At 40.8% G+C, this 16549-nt stretch overlaps 1 protein-coding gene across 8 annotated transcripts in view; it reads left to right on the forward strand.

The window, feature by feature from the left end:
- Positions 1 to 427: 427 nt before the first annotated feature.
- The window catches only part of ELP2 (elongator acetyltransferase complex subunit 2), a 40511-nt gene continuing 24389 nt past the window's right edge, over positions 428 to 16549 (forward strand). For 3 of the 8 annotated variants that reach the window (XR_009742627.1, XM_061448999.1, XM_061449000.1), the window contains exons 1-7: positions 429 to 588; positions 717 to 795; positions 2311 to 2396; positions 3418 to 3568; positions 4745 to 4822; positions 7828 to 7892; positions 16163 to 16229. Coding sequence is in view for 5 of the 8 variants with exons in the window: in XM_061448999.1 (XP_061304983.1) it covers positions 457 to 588; positions 717 to 795; positions 2311 to 2396; positions 3418 to 3568; positions 4745 to 4822; positions 7828 to 7892; positions 16163 to 16229 (658 nt within the window). In the remaining 3 variants the exon portion in view is untranslated. Of the gene's footprint in view, positions 589 to 716; positions 796 to 2310; positions 2397 to 3417; positions 3569 to 4744; positions 4823 to 7827; positions 7893 to 16162; positions 16230 to 16549 lie in introns of those variants that run through there. The other 5 variants (XR_009742626.1, XM_061448997.1, XM_061448998.1 and 2 more) reach the window with 3 other exon arrangements.

Raw genomic sequence — 16549 nt, forward strand, 5'->3', positions numbered from 1 at the left:
TGAGTATTTGACAGAAAGTGCAATGGAGATTAAAACTCTCCCCCTAAAGAAAAAAACAAAACAAAAACCCCACCCGAAACAAACAAAGTAACACGAAGCAAACCAAATCAAACACCCGTTCCTCTCCCCCAACAAACTAATTGCGGTTTCACTGATTTTTAATGTCCGTTTTAAGCTCCTCCGCCGGCAGACGGGTGCTGCTCCGGCGAGGCCCGGCCCGCGGGACTCCCTCGCACTAATCCCAGCGCTGGAAGCCTAGCGCCTGGCTCTCCCTGCAGCCTTCCAGACTCCTCCTATGGACCCTCCCTCACCCCGTGCCTACGAAACCGTGGCAGCCCGGCCGCTCCGGCCCTGGCTGGGCCCCTGCCGCCTGAGGCACCGCCTCCCGGGACGCCGCCATGGCGGGGGTCGTTGCTACGGGAGCTACGTGAGGTCACGCATGCGGCGAGGAGGAAGATGGCGGCGCCCGTGGAAGTCTGTCACGTTGCGTGCTGCGCCAGTCGGGCAGGCGGCGGGGCCGTGGCCTGGGGGCGAGGGGGGCTCCTCGCCTTCGGCAGCTGCCGCGACGTCATCCTCTACGAGCCGGTGGTGAGCTGATGCGGCCTGGGGCGGGACGGACCGGGCTTGGGTTTGGGTTTGGGTTTGGGTTTGGGTTTGGGCTTGGGCTTGGGCCTGGCTGCGCAGCCTCATGTTGGTGCTTTCTGTCTGTCCCGCAGATGAGGCGGGTGGCCGCCGCCCTCCGCGGGCACGGCGGCAGGGTGAACTGCGTGCGCTGGGTCCGCCGGCGGGACGGCGGTGAGTAGCGCTGCCTTTTTAGCGCGCCTCTTTGTCCCCTTCGGTTCGGGTCGCCGGTTTCGGGGAGAAGGGGGCGGTGTGTGTGCCGCGGAGGGGGGCGGTTGCCCTCGGTGCTGCGGCCGCTGCTACCCTGCCCCTCGCTGGGGAGGAGAGGCAGGGAGTCCGGCAGTAGGTGTAAGCTGAAGGAAGTATGGAGCTGACCCGTTAGCAAGCATCTTCTCACCTTAAGCCCAGTTTCCCTGTAAGGAATCTTAACAGGTGGCACCGCAGGAACCTTGCCGCCAAACTCGTGAGCTGCCCGGCAAGAGCGGGGTTTCTTCGGGATGTCTTTTTTTGGGTTCCTCAGCCCTCGCCAGTCCTGGAGGCTGTTTTGCCTGGGGCTGCGGTGGCTCTGACAGATGGAAGGCCTCTGCTGTCGCCGGGCCCTTCAGGAAGGGTCTGGAATTTTGCACGTTTTGACTTTGTAAAGTAATTTGCAGTGATTTTTAAGGAATCTCCGACTGTAAAGCTTTCAGCTGCATGTAGGTAATATCCGTGAAAAAATAATCACAGGGTTGGAAGGGACCTCTGGAAATCATGTAGCCTAACGCCCTTGCCAAGGCAGGGCCATCTGGAGCAGGTTACACTGGAGTCTGTCCAGGTGGGTTTTGAAAAGGGGGAGTCCACAACCTCCCTGGGCAGCCTGTTCCAGTGCTCTGCCACCCTCAGTGTGAAGGGGTTCTTTCTCATGTTGAGGTGAAACTTCTTGTGTTTTCGCTTACAGCTGTTGCTCCTCGTCCTGTCACTGGACACCACTGAAGAGTGTCTGGTACCATCCTTCTGGCATCTGCCTTTGAGCTATTTATGTACATTCTTTCAAGCTGGGAATGTTTGAGACCCTTATGAGGCTTTTCCTTTATCGTAATTCCAGGTTTTAAACTTGCTTAATGCAGGCTTTTCAAAAGTATATATTCATGGCCTTTGGTATTTATAGAAACTCACAAAGAAAACTGGAGCTGTTGATTAGACTGTTAATGTAATATGCCTGTTGGTTTGGGGGGGGGGGGGGGGAAGTACTTAAATGAAAAGATTCCTTTTTTAATAGTGATATAAACTTCCATCCTTTCAGCTGGTTGCATGAAAATATTTTTCTTCTTAAAATTTAGTGAAAGAAATTATTTTCAGGGAACTCAGGAGTTGGAATTTTTACATGAACCTTTTAATTCTTTTTGGTTAGACTTCTCTTGCTTTATTTTCCTAACTTCCAAAAAGACCAAACAAAAAGAGAAAATATTACACTGTTGTGTTTGAGAAATGACTTTTCTCTTTATGTTGTCTTAGTGAATACTTTTGCTCTTAAGCTGTCGTGCATTGTGCAACTCGGCCATACTTTAGTTTGATGGAAATTTACAGTTTGATAGATGCTTATAGTTGATAGATTATATTTTTGTGAGTAGTAACTGATGTAACTGCTTATGCTGTTGACTGCTGTTAAAAAGTATGTGTTTACAAAACTTGCCAAAACATATTTTTCAGCTTCTGAAACAGAGTTAATTTCTGGTGGCTCTGATAAACAACTCATTCTTTGGGAATGGAAGGGAACAGGAGCATGGAATGATCAGGTGAGCAGCAGTACCCTTTTTTTTTTAAAACTCCCCCTGCTGTACTTTCTCATGTATCACAAAATACCTGTTTTGTCTGTATTTCTTATTCATATCTCTTCATTTTACCTTGACTTTTGAACCCCTGTGTGTCTACATCAGATTTGATATTCTGTCGTGCAGTGTGTTACTTGAAATGTCTCTTCTATCATTTATCTTTTTCAAATCAGCCTTCATTAAGAAATTGGCTAACCAGTTGTCAGGTGGAATTGTCTAGCATGCCTAAAAGACCCTGTCTGTCTGTTCTTGAGTCATCAGTTTTCTGATCTCATGTAGCACTTTCCTTTAAGCTGCCTTAAAATCTGCAAACCATGAGGTTCATTTTGAGTTGATATTTCCTGTACCCTTCGTCCTCCCTTCTTTATGTCCATTTCTAGTGATTTCTGGTCAGTCTGTGCAACAATGTAGTGTTTGTATATAGGTGGCCTTAGCAGGATGTTATCCAGGTTGGGGTAGGTGTTTTAAAAAAAAAAAATTTTGGTTTTTATGTCAATATTCTGAAGGAGTAAAAGGCTGCTTTGATTTGTGAGAACACACAAATTGCTGCTAGAGCTGCTGTAGCTGCTACTTTTTCCATTGTGTTCTCTGCTCTGTGTCCTTCACTGTGGACAGCCTCCAGACTTTTACGAGATGTTCCTTAGGGTGAGGGGCAAGAGAAGGAGAAAAAGAAAGGAAAACTACTCTTCCTAACTTCTGTCCTATTTCCAGCTTTCCTCAAGGAGTGGTGAGTTTTATATAGTGTATGCAGGAATGCTTAATTCTGTTCAGCTTTGAACAAAATGTTATCATGTTAATAGTCATTATTATGTATCCCTTCTTTCTTTTTTCCTGGAGTATGCTGTAGCTTAAGCATAGGTTGGCAGATGCTGTGCCTTTGCAGCTAGCTGTGTGATTTGTTTTCAGTGTTAAAATATTTCTTAAAATGTCTTTAAAAATTGTCTCAGATAAATTACTGGAATTTAAAGCTTTCTGATGTGTTCAGCTTGTGAAAAGCGTTCCTCTCAAAGGCCATGCTGAAGCTATTTGTGCTGTGGATGCTGTCTACCAGTCAGATGAACCTGATTTAAATCTGCTAATAGCTTCTGCAGCTTCTGACTCTACTGTGAGAATCTGGTCTCGGCAAGGTTCAGAAGGTAACTATCCTAAAAAGTTTAGGAACAACAAACTGGGTTAATAAAAATGACACGTGTTTATCCACTGAAATACTCTGCTAAATACTGATGTCTTTTAATGCAACTACATTGATTTCTCCTGCAGCTTTGGTACATCAAACCACTGTATTGCTTTTTGAAAGCTAAGGGTTATGCTAGTTAAACAACTTTGGGTCTGTGTTGTTCTGCAAAATGATTTTTTTGCAGAACGTCATTTTGGCCTGTAATGTGGGGGCAGATAATCTATATGTATGTATGTGTGTGTGTGAAGAAAAATAATTAATGCTGGCATTAAAAAAGTGAGGTTAAAATGGTCACTTCTTTGTTACTATTGATTTGAGTCCTATGAAGTTTGGGATAGTAGAATATTGACCTGGTAAACTAGGCCCTTGCATGAAAATATGGGAGAACAGATCTTTGAAATATGTAAGAAATAAATAGGGTGGCTAATCTAGATTTAAAGTGTTGCTTTTAAGTTGAATTGTACTGACTGCCCTCTCAAGCTACTTGCTTTTATTTGGTGTACTTGAGGATTTTGCGTTATGCTGCCTTTATGAGTAAAATAGGTGGGAGTTACTGATCTTCAGTCCCACGTTCTGGAAGGCATTTCTCCTGCTCCCAAAGAACACCATGATGTCCTGTCCTATCCTTTTGCTATTGTTAGAGGTTTTTTTCTGCTATACTGTTGATTACTCTGATTATGGGTGACCATTCATAGAATCAGAGAATCAACTAGGTTGGAAAACGCCTTCAGGATCATCAAGTCCAACCATTTGAGCCACTTGTAGGATCTCAGGGGTGTTAGCAAGTTTTTGCTCTTCTCTCTATCTGCTCAGTTCATGGAATGAGTTTTAGCTTTCTGTGTAGTGAATGCTGTTGCCACAGGATATTATTTGCAATATTTATCACTTCTGATATGTTACCACAGTGAAGCTGTACAGCTTTAATACTCAGTGGAGAATAGTGATTTAACTTTTAACTGGATGAGTTTCCGTGGCTCCACAGAGGATAGTGTTATTTAGGCTTCTGAAAAAAAGTGAAAGTTTTTCAGCTTTTTAAAATTGAATGAGAAATTTTAGCTACATAATGAAGTAGGAAATGAGAGTATAACTGTAATACTGATGAATGAGGTCAGCGCTGTCTGTGCTTGTTTCCTAGCTAAATGCATTGAAATTCTGCAGTTTGGAAATGGATTTGTTATGGATGTCTGCTTATCTTTCTTGCCTGGCAGCAATGGTAAGTACGGCTGCACGTCTTGAATATCAATGCAGGATATGTAAAATCTAAGAAATCCCCCCAACAGATTTTAATTTGACTGACTTCATACCCCTGTGCTGTATTATTTATTTTTTTTTTTTTTCTACAGAATCAGCCTAAGCTGCTGCTTGTATCTAAAGATTTTCACTGGTGTCTTGTATCTAAGGATTTTCTTCTTAGGAGTTTGAAAAATAATGTCTGATTACAGTGCCTTCAAAATGCTACTGAAGTGGAGTTCTTTACTTGAACTCTTGAGACAGGGAGCTTAAAAAGAGGGTAGCAGGGCTATAAGTGATTGGGGTAGGATGATGCTGTTTGTTTCACCCACTCCTTGTGGTGCTGCTGCATATACATGTTCTTGTTTGGATTGAAGGGCAAGATCTGGAAAAAGAATCTACAGGCCTGCATTAGAAATTGCAGATGAATGAGCAGTATTTATCACCTGTTCAGTCTTAAAAACTTGAAATGCTGGCCAAGTTTAACCTGACTGTTCAGTATGATTTGTGTAGTTTTATATTGATACAAATGTTCAGATTCTGTAGACTGCCACAGGCACATTCTTCTGTTGCAAGTATGTAGAAGATTTAAAAAAAAACCACCCAAAATCAAAAAAACCTCAGACAACTAAATGTATCATCAAGCCAGATGTATGTGTTGAATAATGTTTGTGTTTAAGTATCATTAGAGCCTTTTGGAGTTTCTTACTGTATCTGGAGTTTTCAACTATTTGCTGCATGTGTTCCACACTGATGTGGTGTTTGACTGCATGCCTCTGGAGCAGTTATATAGGAGCTTATTTTATTCTTTGGCTTGTGATAATTCTGGGAGATATGAAAGCGCTATCAAGGTGCGCTGTCCCATCTGAAAATGCTAATGTCTGATATCAAAAGCAGCATCTGCATAGCTAAAGAACTTTAAACATCTTTTTCCTATAAATATGCTAACAGGTGCTTGTTGAGCCGAAATAAAAAGGCTAGGGGGTAAATAAAAATCGTTACCTCCATTGTGAACTTTTGTTAGAAATGAAGTGTCTGTGGTGCCAGTTTAATGCGTATAAAATTCATATTGCAGAGCAATAGATTATTTCTTCATTTATGATACTGTGCAGGTAAGAGATTCTCACTGTAATGCTTTAGGGTCGTGTTTCTTTTTAGTGTTGAAGTCATGATGTATATAAAAGAAGTGAACATTTATTTTGGAAACATCTTAAATGAAGACTATCATATTCTTTAAATGCTTCTGAAACCAAAATTGCATGGAGTGCTTGAAGCTTCTTTAAATGGTGTCATAGCAAGCATTTTATTCTGCTGGGGTGGTCACCGAAGCCCAGTGTTGCTTGAAGTTGCATTCAGAGCAGGACAGTCCTTTATTATGGCCTCTTCCTATCTCAGTTCAGATTAATTATCCAAAACAATACAGTGCTCAACCTGAAAAAGAGTACTTTATTTTTCTGAAGAACTGAATTTATTTTCAAATGAGAAATTATTTGTGAAGGTCTCATATGGAATTAAAAACAACCTATACATTTATGTTCTTAATGCCAGTTCCAATATGATTTGTGCTGCTAAAGCTGTAAAGAAACAGTTTAGATTTTGAACCATAAATGTATGGTTAGAGATGTTTCCCCTCAGAAATAGATTTATAAATTTCCTAAAGGGTCTTTTAATATAGCAGACCCATGTTCTGTGTTTTCTCCTTAAACCTGGCAAAGTAGCCCATACAACTGATTTTTTTTTTTTTTATTCAGAGTATGATATTAATTCCAAAATCTAAATAAAGTAGTTTAAATATATTATTAAAAATCTCACTGCTGATTGTTTTGTCAGAAACTTTAATCTGTAATATCAGTTTGGAATTTAATGAGCTTCAGGGAAAAATGGTCTATGATAACTTCAGGAGTTGTTCTGAAATCCTTATGAAGGCTATTTGGCAGCTGTATTAAGATTTAAAGAAGCTTTTCTCTTGAGGACAGTCTGAAGTTCTTGAGTCAGGAATTAAATACAGATTTGGTTTTCTGAAAGTCGTAAACTACTCTCCTGAACTAGAAGCATTTGCAATTTTACCAATCAAAGGAATTTAAAGCTTTCACTGAAAATTGATTCATACGTAATGGATGCTTTAACTTCCAAAAGACACTGAAGTTCATGATGCCTAGTATTTTAACTGATTGTCCTTGAAAAGAAATTATAAAAAAAAGTTAGGAGCCATTTTTGTGAAGAAGTCAGATGGGGAAGGCCAATAGACTGTTCGTAAAAACTTGAAAAATCACTTGCTGCTGGAGTCACAGCTTAAGGACTTTGCTGGCAGCCTTTTAGTTAAAGAGTTTCCTTACAGCTATTTTCTAAGTCTCGAGGAGGTGCTTAATCCTGTTTTGTTTGGTTGGTTGCTTTTTGTCTAGCAATGTCTGCAGAAACTCTGCTGCTAAAATGCTGGGAATAGGATTTACTGTTTCACTGATCTTGATCATCTGTTTTATCGTGTACTGTGATTCTTCCTACCACTTGGATAATTGTGTTGCCGTAGCTTGGACTCTGACAAGTAATTGTTTCCTCAGAACTGAATTACAACAGGTGAAAATAAAAAAGGAGCAAGTGAATTTGAAGAGCTTTGCCAGTCACTGCCCCCCATTTTCAATTGGACTACAGTTTCCAACTTGGCTGCTGAGATCAATAAAATACACATAATTAACTAAAATCTAGTATTTGAACTTCCCACAGATATGGGAGTTTGAAGGAAAATACTCTTTAGCATCTTAAGTATTTGTAGTTATTATTTACATGCCAAAATAACTTCAGAGTTTTGTGCTGTTGTACTAGTTTATTTCAAATAGTATTTGGTCTCTAAGAAAACTTAAAAAAAATGGTATTGTGCTTGCTTGTCTGTATTAATGTATTTATTGATACTGTATTGTCTACATATTTATGTATATCCTACAATATTGGATTTTGTCACTTGGGTAATGGAAGGCTTTTTTTCCTTTCCAGTACCAGTACTGGCTTGTGGTGGTGATGACTGCAAAATAAGTTTGTTTATACAGCAGAATGATCAGGTAATCAGTTTTTGTCTCTTGTTCAGAACAGTGCTCATATCTTCTGCTTCTTTTCATTTGTGCTGCATTTTTTTTTTTTGGGGGGGGGGGTGTCTTCATTAGCTTCTGCATCTCTGGATAGCCATAACATGCAACTACCTAATTCATTCATTCCCTAGGAATGATGAAATGGAAGTACAGAATGTTGAAGTTGGATTCAGTGCGTATAAGTGTTAGTTTTTCTTATTTTTTCCCTCTATGAAGATACTCTGTATTTCTGTTCCCACAGCTATGACTGTCCTTCTGAATTCAGTGTCCATGCATTAAATGGTTTCATATGGAAATGATGTTCCTTTCATTTTATAAACTCTTAAAAGAGAACTGTTGCAGTTTTTATTTGTGGAACTGTATGTTTGTTGCTAAGTATGCTCTTTGTGCTGAATGCTTTTGAATGCCAAAGGAAGTATTTGAAGGGGTATGTGATCTTCTAAAAGCATGCACATTTTTAATGTATTATTTGGAAGCTGGCAATCTTAAGTTTTTCATTCAGATAAATGTTCCTTTGGAGCACTAGGAAGATTCTGTCCTCTGTTGCATCTCTTTTGCATTTGCATTTGTTAGACTCTAAAGCATATGTTGAATGACTGTTTTCCAAAACAGAAGTCAGTGTCACTTCTTTCTATCACTCCCTTAAAAAAAAAAAACAAACAACCCAACTGAAGGTCAAGCTACAAACACTGACTCCAATTACCAATGAACCTACCGTTCAGAAGCCTCCATTGAAAATTACATATGTAGAAATCACAGACACTTCTGGATTCGTTTGGACACAGTGACCTCAGAGATTAAAGAATAAATAGTCCCTTTTGCTTTTTTTTGAGAGAGATAAAAGCTGCCTTATAGATGTTTTTGCCTGTTTGTACTGCCATATACAATAGCAAGATCTTGTTGTTGTTGTTTATTAAATAAATACTTCAGCCTTTATCTGCTATGTTCAGTGATTTCTTGACCACTGAAAGAAAGAAGGGTTGATTTCTTAGCTGCTTTTGTTTTGTTTCCTTTATATAGCTTATGAATTATGTCAGTAAGTCAGTTTAATGAGATTCTCTGGGAATTAGCAATGGCAGAATGCCACTTATGCTTCTTAGTATGCTGAAGAAAAGCTTTTATCTTAGGGCTGTGCAGTTGATTTTCCTCATTCAAGATCTGGAGCTTACTTTCTTGTATGGTTCAAATTAACAAATAATATCCAGTTTGAGTGCTAAAAATGTTTAGATATATGTAACTTATTTTGCCAGTTGTTGACCAAACTTTTGAATATAACAACATTCTTAGCTGTTCTTAAATAGAGTCAGTGGGGGATAAAGAAAAGTAACTGGAATAAACAAGCTCCATCATAAGTAATTTATGGTGCTGTCTATTTTTGGAGGTAGGAGACCTTGTTTGTACAAGGGGTGCGGAATTTTCTCTTACTTTACATGTGTTATTTTTCACACCTTCAGTTTTAGGAAGTATTTTCACCAGCTATCTTGGCAGAGCTGGCATTCAGAATCTCTTTTTTTTTTTTAAATGAGGTGGGACTTCTGGTTGATGTCTGTCTTAACTTTCTAGAGCATCTCTTTTAACTAAGTAGACTGTACAGATCTAAAAGAGAAGAGCCCAAATTTAATTCCATGTGGAGTAAAAGTGCCTGTGTAGTGTATTATGGCTGTTAACAGAATGAAAACATCTTTGCAAGCCTTCTAATACAAATTCCTTCCTAGCTGTTACAAGGAGGCTCTCTTTATAAGTTCTGCTGACACCTTTCTATAATGGCTTCTGTAGAACTTTTAAATATATTTGAAGGATGTTACTTTCATTCTGCTATTTTTTGCTAGAACTTGGCATAGAAGAGTGCTGAGTATGTGGAATCTAAGCTTCTGCATCATTCTGTTACTGGTAAGGCCTGTAGCTCTGCCCTGTTAGCTGTGACTCTTGGAAACCTCTTTTTTAGTTAACATCCTAAAAAAGATTATATGAACCCAAAGGCAGAATGTAAGTTAATAATGGGATATCCTAATGAAGCTTGGAGGGCACTGTTACAGTAATGAAGGTTGAGGCGTCTTCAGTTAGCTGATTCAGGCTGCTTTTTGGCAAACTCATTAATTTTTCAGCTAAAATATATTTATTCATAAAAACGACTTGGTTTTTGAAGTTGAGTGGGCAGCCTTCAAATCTTTTAAGACTTTCTACCTGTAGATCTCTTACTGTGTTAAACAGTAGAGAGAAAATGAACTCTTTGCTTTTCCGAGTTCTTGAAAGAAGGTATTGATTTATAAAAATACCTAGGGAACAATATTTCAGAAACCATTATGTCTCTTCCTGCTTGAGATATTACAAGCCTATGGAGAGGAGGTAAGTAAACCAGAGAATCAAAATAGAGCTTTAAGACAAAACAGTTCTGTGTTGAGCTTAGTTTCTGAGAGAAGATATTGCAGTGCACGTTTGACTGTGTTTCCCCCAAATAATTAGGCCTAATTGAAAAGTGTAATAAGGGACTCAAAGATAATTCAGGCTCTTTCTAGTTCTATTGCATTAAGAGCTGGGAAGAGGAGGGGTATCACTTCTAGGGTCCAATGAAGAAAAGATGAGAAGTCTTGGACCTCTGCCAAATTTGCCAAGCAATAACCAGCCTGGTCCTGAAGGACATGAACCCAAAGTGTGGGCAGTTAGTTGTGCAGACTGTGCTGGGCATGTTCACAAACAGTCTGGCTTCATTAGTTCTGCTACCTACAGAACAGCTTTAGTTATCTAAAACAGAAGGAACTGGAATGCTCAGAAACTAATTAAGAAGTGTGGGAAAGCCTGCAAAGTAGGTGAGTCAGACCATGAGCTTTCGTTAGATTGAACTGTTGGTACTGTAACTTCATATGTATCCAGTGAGGACCAAGGGGAAAACTGAAATGGAGAAGGAGAAATATGAGACTATAGAAACAAAACCTTTGGGAAGAATGACAGATCAAAATATGTGTATTTACAACCTAGGCAATAATAAAAAAATTGATTGAATAATTTACAAATAATGACCATGTGCATCTGCAAGAAGCTTTAAATTGATGCAGTTTTAGAACAGAATACACCTGAACAATGTGTGATACCAAGGGACACAGACTTCAAAGAAAATGCCAAAAACAGTACAAAAAAACCTAAGCAGAAGGCATGACGGCAGCATTACTCCTTCCTCGGTTTCAGTGGACAGTTTTTATTTTTATGGGAAACAAGATAGTGAAAATTTTGAGTGAGTGCTTGTTCTGTAGCACAGAAGAACTGCATGCATGACTTAACATTAAGCAGTGACTAAATGCCTGTTTGGGAAGTGACTTAAAAACCTGAGGTGATATAAATAACCCCAGAGTAAGCAGAGTACTCTTTAAAAAGAGAAAGTAAATGTCTGCTTTTCTTAATAGTTCTCTTTGATATGAGATAAAGGTAATGTAAAAAAAACCTCAACACCTTGAAAACAGGAAAATTATTAGATGTGTGTTTAGATTAATATTAAAGTCAAGTTTCAGGAGATATGCGCACTGTTTAACATAAAAGTAACCATAAAAGACAAGAATGTTAGCAGTTCAGCTAGAACCAGTCCTTCAGTTGGGACTAAATTTGCTGCCTAGCACTGGTCAATGTAAAATACAGAGCATTGTGTCAAAGATCATATAAGTGAATGAATAAATAGGTGTTTTATTTATTATCTGAAATACATATTGCTAAAAAGTTTTGTGTTTTTTTTCTTTTATTTTTTTTTAAATTTTTTTAATGTACTGCTGGAAACATGCAGTCTTCAGAAAAACCTTTAGGTTGCTGCTTGATCTCTCATCCTGGGCTGATTCTGCCTTTATTTACAGATAACCAGTTGGGTGTTTAACATGAACATCTATCTGGAATGCCACATCCAGAAGTGCCAGTGAGTGCAGAAATGACTAGCCAGATGAGGCTTAGGTGGCTGTGAGAATACGTTCTTAAGACCAAAACTGTGCGATTTGGAAGTTTCTGTTAAGCTGTTCTGGTCATGTGTCTCATACACAGATCATGCTATAACATTAAGACTACAAATGCAGAACAAGGAGAATCTAAATGTTGTTGTTTGATGGGAAGGTTGTTTTAGAGAACAGCAGGAATGTTGGACCAAAGAGAGGCAGTAATTTCTGAGTATGTATTTTTCATACTCATACAAATTAGGTGAGTCACTGTTGCTCTGTTGCTCACCATCTCCTCTCTAAAGGCAAAGACAGATTTTGAGAGGGCTTTTTTTTTTTTTTTTTTTAATGTTGCAGGCTCTCCGATAGCAGAGTCTACCATTTAATCTTAACCCTTAGTAGGCCTAGGTAAGGGTTTTAGCAGAATACAGTGCCACAAGTAATGTGATAGTTGTTCATACTAAACTACACTAATGTCTTAAACAGGGGAAGTTTAGATTGGATATAAGGAGGAAATTCTTTCCTGTTAGGGTGGTGAGGCACTGGAATAGGTTGCCCATGGAGGTTGTGAATGCTCCATCCCTGGCAGTGTTCAAGACCAGGTTGGACGAAGCCTTGAGTGATACGGTTTAGTGTGAGGTGTCCCTGCCCATGGCAGGGGGGTAGGAACTTGATGATCTTAAGGTCCTTTCCAACCCTAACTATTGTATGATTCTATGATTTCAGACATTTTAAGTTAATTTGGGATCAAAAATGTCATGGAAATAGGGCTTTTTCTGGGAAAGAAAAACAAATGGTATGTGTATCACAGAAACATGGTGGGATGGCTTCTGTGACTGGAGTGTTAGAATGGAAGGTTACAGGCTCTTTAGAAAAGACAGGCCTGGCAGGCAGGGAGGGGGTGTTGCCCTTTATGTTAGGGATAGGCTGGAGAGTATGGAACTCTGTCTGGGGACAGGTGATCAGTTAACAGAGGGTCTGTGAGTCAGGGTTAAAGGAAGAACAGCGATGGGAGACATTACTGTGGGATCTGTTACAGACTGCCTGACCAAGAAGAATCTGTGGTTGAAGCCCTCCACAGACAGATAGGAACAGCCTCACACTCGCAGGCCCTTGTTCTCATGGGGAACTTCAGCCATCCTGAGGGAGGGATGGTACAGCCTGGCACAAGCAATCCAGGAGGTTTCTTGATTGTGTGGAAAACAAATTCCTTCTGCAAGTAATAGAGAAGCTGACAAGGAGAGGTGCCGTGCTTGACCTTGTGCTCACCAACAGGGAAGGGCTGGTTGGAAATGTGCCTCTCCAGGGCAGCCTTGGTTGTAGCGATAATGAGATGGTCAAATTTGGGATCCTTAGGACAATGAGAAGAGCATGTAGCAAGCTCACTGCAAGCTCACTTCAACAGAGCAGACTTTGGCCTCTTCAGGAACCTGCGTAGTAAGAAGGTTCCATGGGATATATCCCTAGAGGGCAGAGGGGACTAGACTGTTGGTTGATATTCAAGGATCACCTGCTACAAGCTCAGGAATGTTGCATCCCAACTAGAAGGAAGTGCAGCAGGAGAGCCAGGAGACCTCCTTGGATGGATAAGGAGCTGCCGAGGAAACTCTGAGGGGAAAAAACAGGCTTATGAAAGGTGGAAGCAAGGACAGGCGGCCTGGGAAGAGTACAGGGATTTTGTCCGGGAAGCTAGGGACCAGGTTAGGAAAGCTAAGGCCTAGTTAGAATTAAAATCAGCTAGGGATGTGAAAGATAACAGGAAAGATAACAGAAGGATAACAGAAAGATAACAGGTACGTTGCAAATGAGAGACAGACTAGGGACAGTGTGGGCCCTCTCCGAAAGCTATCAGGAGAACTGGCTACCCTAGATTTGGAGAAGGCTGAGGTTCTGAATGACTTCTTTGCCTCAGTCTTCACTGGCAGATGCTCTGACCACACCACCCAAGTCTTGGAAGATGGACGCAGGGACTGTGAGAATGAAGACCTTCAGCCCACTGTAGGAGAGTATCTGGTCCAAAACCATCTTAAAAACCTGAAGGTGCACAGGTCCATGGAACCTGATGAAATCCATCCGCAGGTCCTGAAGGAGCTGGCAAATGAAGTTGCTAAGCTGCTGGCCATCATATTTGAAAAATCGTGGCAGTCAGGTGAAGTTCCTGATGACTGGAAAAAGGGAAATATAACCCCCATTTTCAAGAAGGGGAAAATAGAGGACCCAGGGAATTACAGACCAGTCAGTCTCACCTCTGTGCCTGGCAAAAGCGTGGAGCAGATTCTCCTGGAAGGCATGCTAAGGCACATGAAAAACAACAAGGTGCGTGGCTTCACTAAGGGGAAATCCTGCCTGACCAATTTGGTGCCCTTCTATGATGGGGCTACAGAACTGATGGACAGGGGTAGAGCAATTGATGTCATCTACCTGGACTTGTGCAAAGCATTCGACACTGTCCCACATGACATCCTTGTCTCTAAATTGGAGAGACATCAATTTGATGGATGGACCACTCGGTGGATAAAGAACTGGCTGGATGGCTGCACACAGAGAGTTGTGGTCAATGGCTCAATGTCCAGCTGGAGACCAGTAACGAGTGGCGTCCCTCAGGGATCAGTGCTGGGACCGGTCTTGTTCAACATCTTTGTCAGTGACATGGACAGTGGGATTGAGTGCGCCCTTAGCAAGTTTGCCGATGACACCAAGCTGTGTGGTTCGGTTGATACACTGGAGGGAAGGAATGCCATCCAGAGGGACCTTGACCCGCTTGTGAGGTGGGCTGATGCCAACCTCATGAAGTTTAACCATGCCAAGTACAAGGTCCTACACCTGGGTCAGAGCAATCCCAGGCACAGCGACAGGTTGGGCAGAGAAGAGATTCAAAGCAGCCCTGTGGAGAAGGACTTGGGGGTGTTGGTCGATGAGAAACAACATGAGCCGGCTTTAGTGTGTGCTCGCAGCCCAGACAGCCAACTGCATCCTGGGCTGCATCAAGAGGAGCGTGACCAGCAGGTCGAAGGAGGTGATCCTGCCCCTCTGCTCTGCTCTTGTGAGACCTCACCTGGAGTATTGTGTGCAGTTCTGGTGTCCTCAACATAAGAAGGACATGGAACTGTTGGAACAAGTCCAGAGGAGGGCCACGAGGATGATTGAGGACTGGAGCACCTTTTGTATGAAGACAGGCTGAGAAAGTTGGGGCTATTCAGCCTGGAGAAGAGAAGGCTGCGTGGAGACCTCATAGCAGCCTTCCAGTATCTGAAGGGGGCCTACAGGGATGCTGGGGAGGGACTCTTCATTAGGGACTGTAGTGATCGGACAAGGGTAAGAGGTTAAAATTTAAACAGGGGAAGTTTAGATTGGATATAAGGAAGAAGTTCTTTACTGTGGGGGTGGTGAGGCACTGGAATGGATTGCCCAGGGAAGCTGTGTATGCTCCATCCCTGGCAGTGTTCAAGGCTATGTTGGACAGAGGCTTGGATGACATGGTTTAGTGTGAGACATCCCTGCCCAAGGCAGGGGTGTTGGACCTTGATGATCTTAAGGTTCTTTCCAGCCCTAACTATTCTATGATTCTATGATTCGAAGTGCTAAGTAAGCAGTAAACGTGTGTAACTGAATCAAAATGTAACATAGTAATATTGCATGTTATGAATGAAAATATACTACTGTATATTTCAGTCTTCAGACTGTTTGCATTCCTCTGTTCTTGAGCCTTTGTTCATGCAGTTTACCATCAGCATATACCGTTCTTGATGTATACTTTCCTTAGAACCTTAGTCAATAATCTTAAGAAACATAGAGAATATTTTTACCTTCAGAAGTAATTCTTATTAATAGTATTGTATTACAAGTTAATTACTGAAATAATTTCAAAACACCTACTCTTCTTTTTACACTTGATTTTACGTGTATAAATTTCTCGCATTATCTGTGGGTGCATCCATTTCATACATGTAATAGAAATCATTTACCACGTTGTACCTGCATTATATTTTTCTGTGCGTATCACTATAAGCTTGATAAACTTAAAAAAAAATAAGTAATCATTTGTATCATAGAGAAACTGGAGCCTCTTCAGGGTAAGCATCTTAAATTCTCGTTCTTTCCTGCATATATGTAGGGGAAGTGCCATAATGTGTTATGTCTTTACCCAGTGGTGGCAAACGCCAAAAGGTCTATTTAAAATCTGTCAGCAAATTACAATCCTTAGTGGCAGCTTACTTTTCCAGTTTCATATAGTAGAAGCTGTAAATGTAAAAGACTTGAAAATCCAAAGCTAATTGCTGATACGTGTGTTGTAATTGAGTGCATTTCTATGATGTAACAGGAGTTTTTATTCAGTTTCAGAAAATGTTAATGCTCCCTGGCCATGAAGATTGGATAAGAGGCATTGAGTGGGCAGCCTGTGGTCAGTATGAAGGATGAGTGGAGTACTGGTGTAATGACAGTACTGCTGTTTTACCCTTCCAACCCCTTTGGTGCACTGTAACACCTAAGCTTTTGTGGTTGTGTTTTGTTTTTTTTTTTTTTTTCTGAGGTGGTGGTACAGATACTAAAAATCAAGATAGAGGTTTGTGTCATGTTAAAACATAAGAATTGTTGAACTTAACGCTGCAGTTATATTTTAGTTATCAAAATTATGGCTACTGTAGTATTACAGAATACTTGCATCCTTCATTTTGTCTTGCTTTCTTCAAGTATGTTTACCTGACTAGTACCTCAGTGCAA

The sequence above is a fragment of the Pezoporus flaviventris genome, unplaced genomic scaffold (genome assembly GCF_033815535.1).
Source record: "Pezoporus flaviventris isolate CSIRO_AGI_PZ_B2104156 unplaced genomic scaffold, CSIRO_AGI_Pfla_v1 ptg000007l, whole genome shotgun sequence".
Lineage (NCBI taxonomy): Eukaryota > Metazoa > Chordata > Aves > Psittaciformes > Psittacidae > Pezoporus > Pezoporus flaviventris.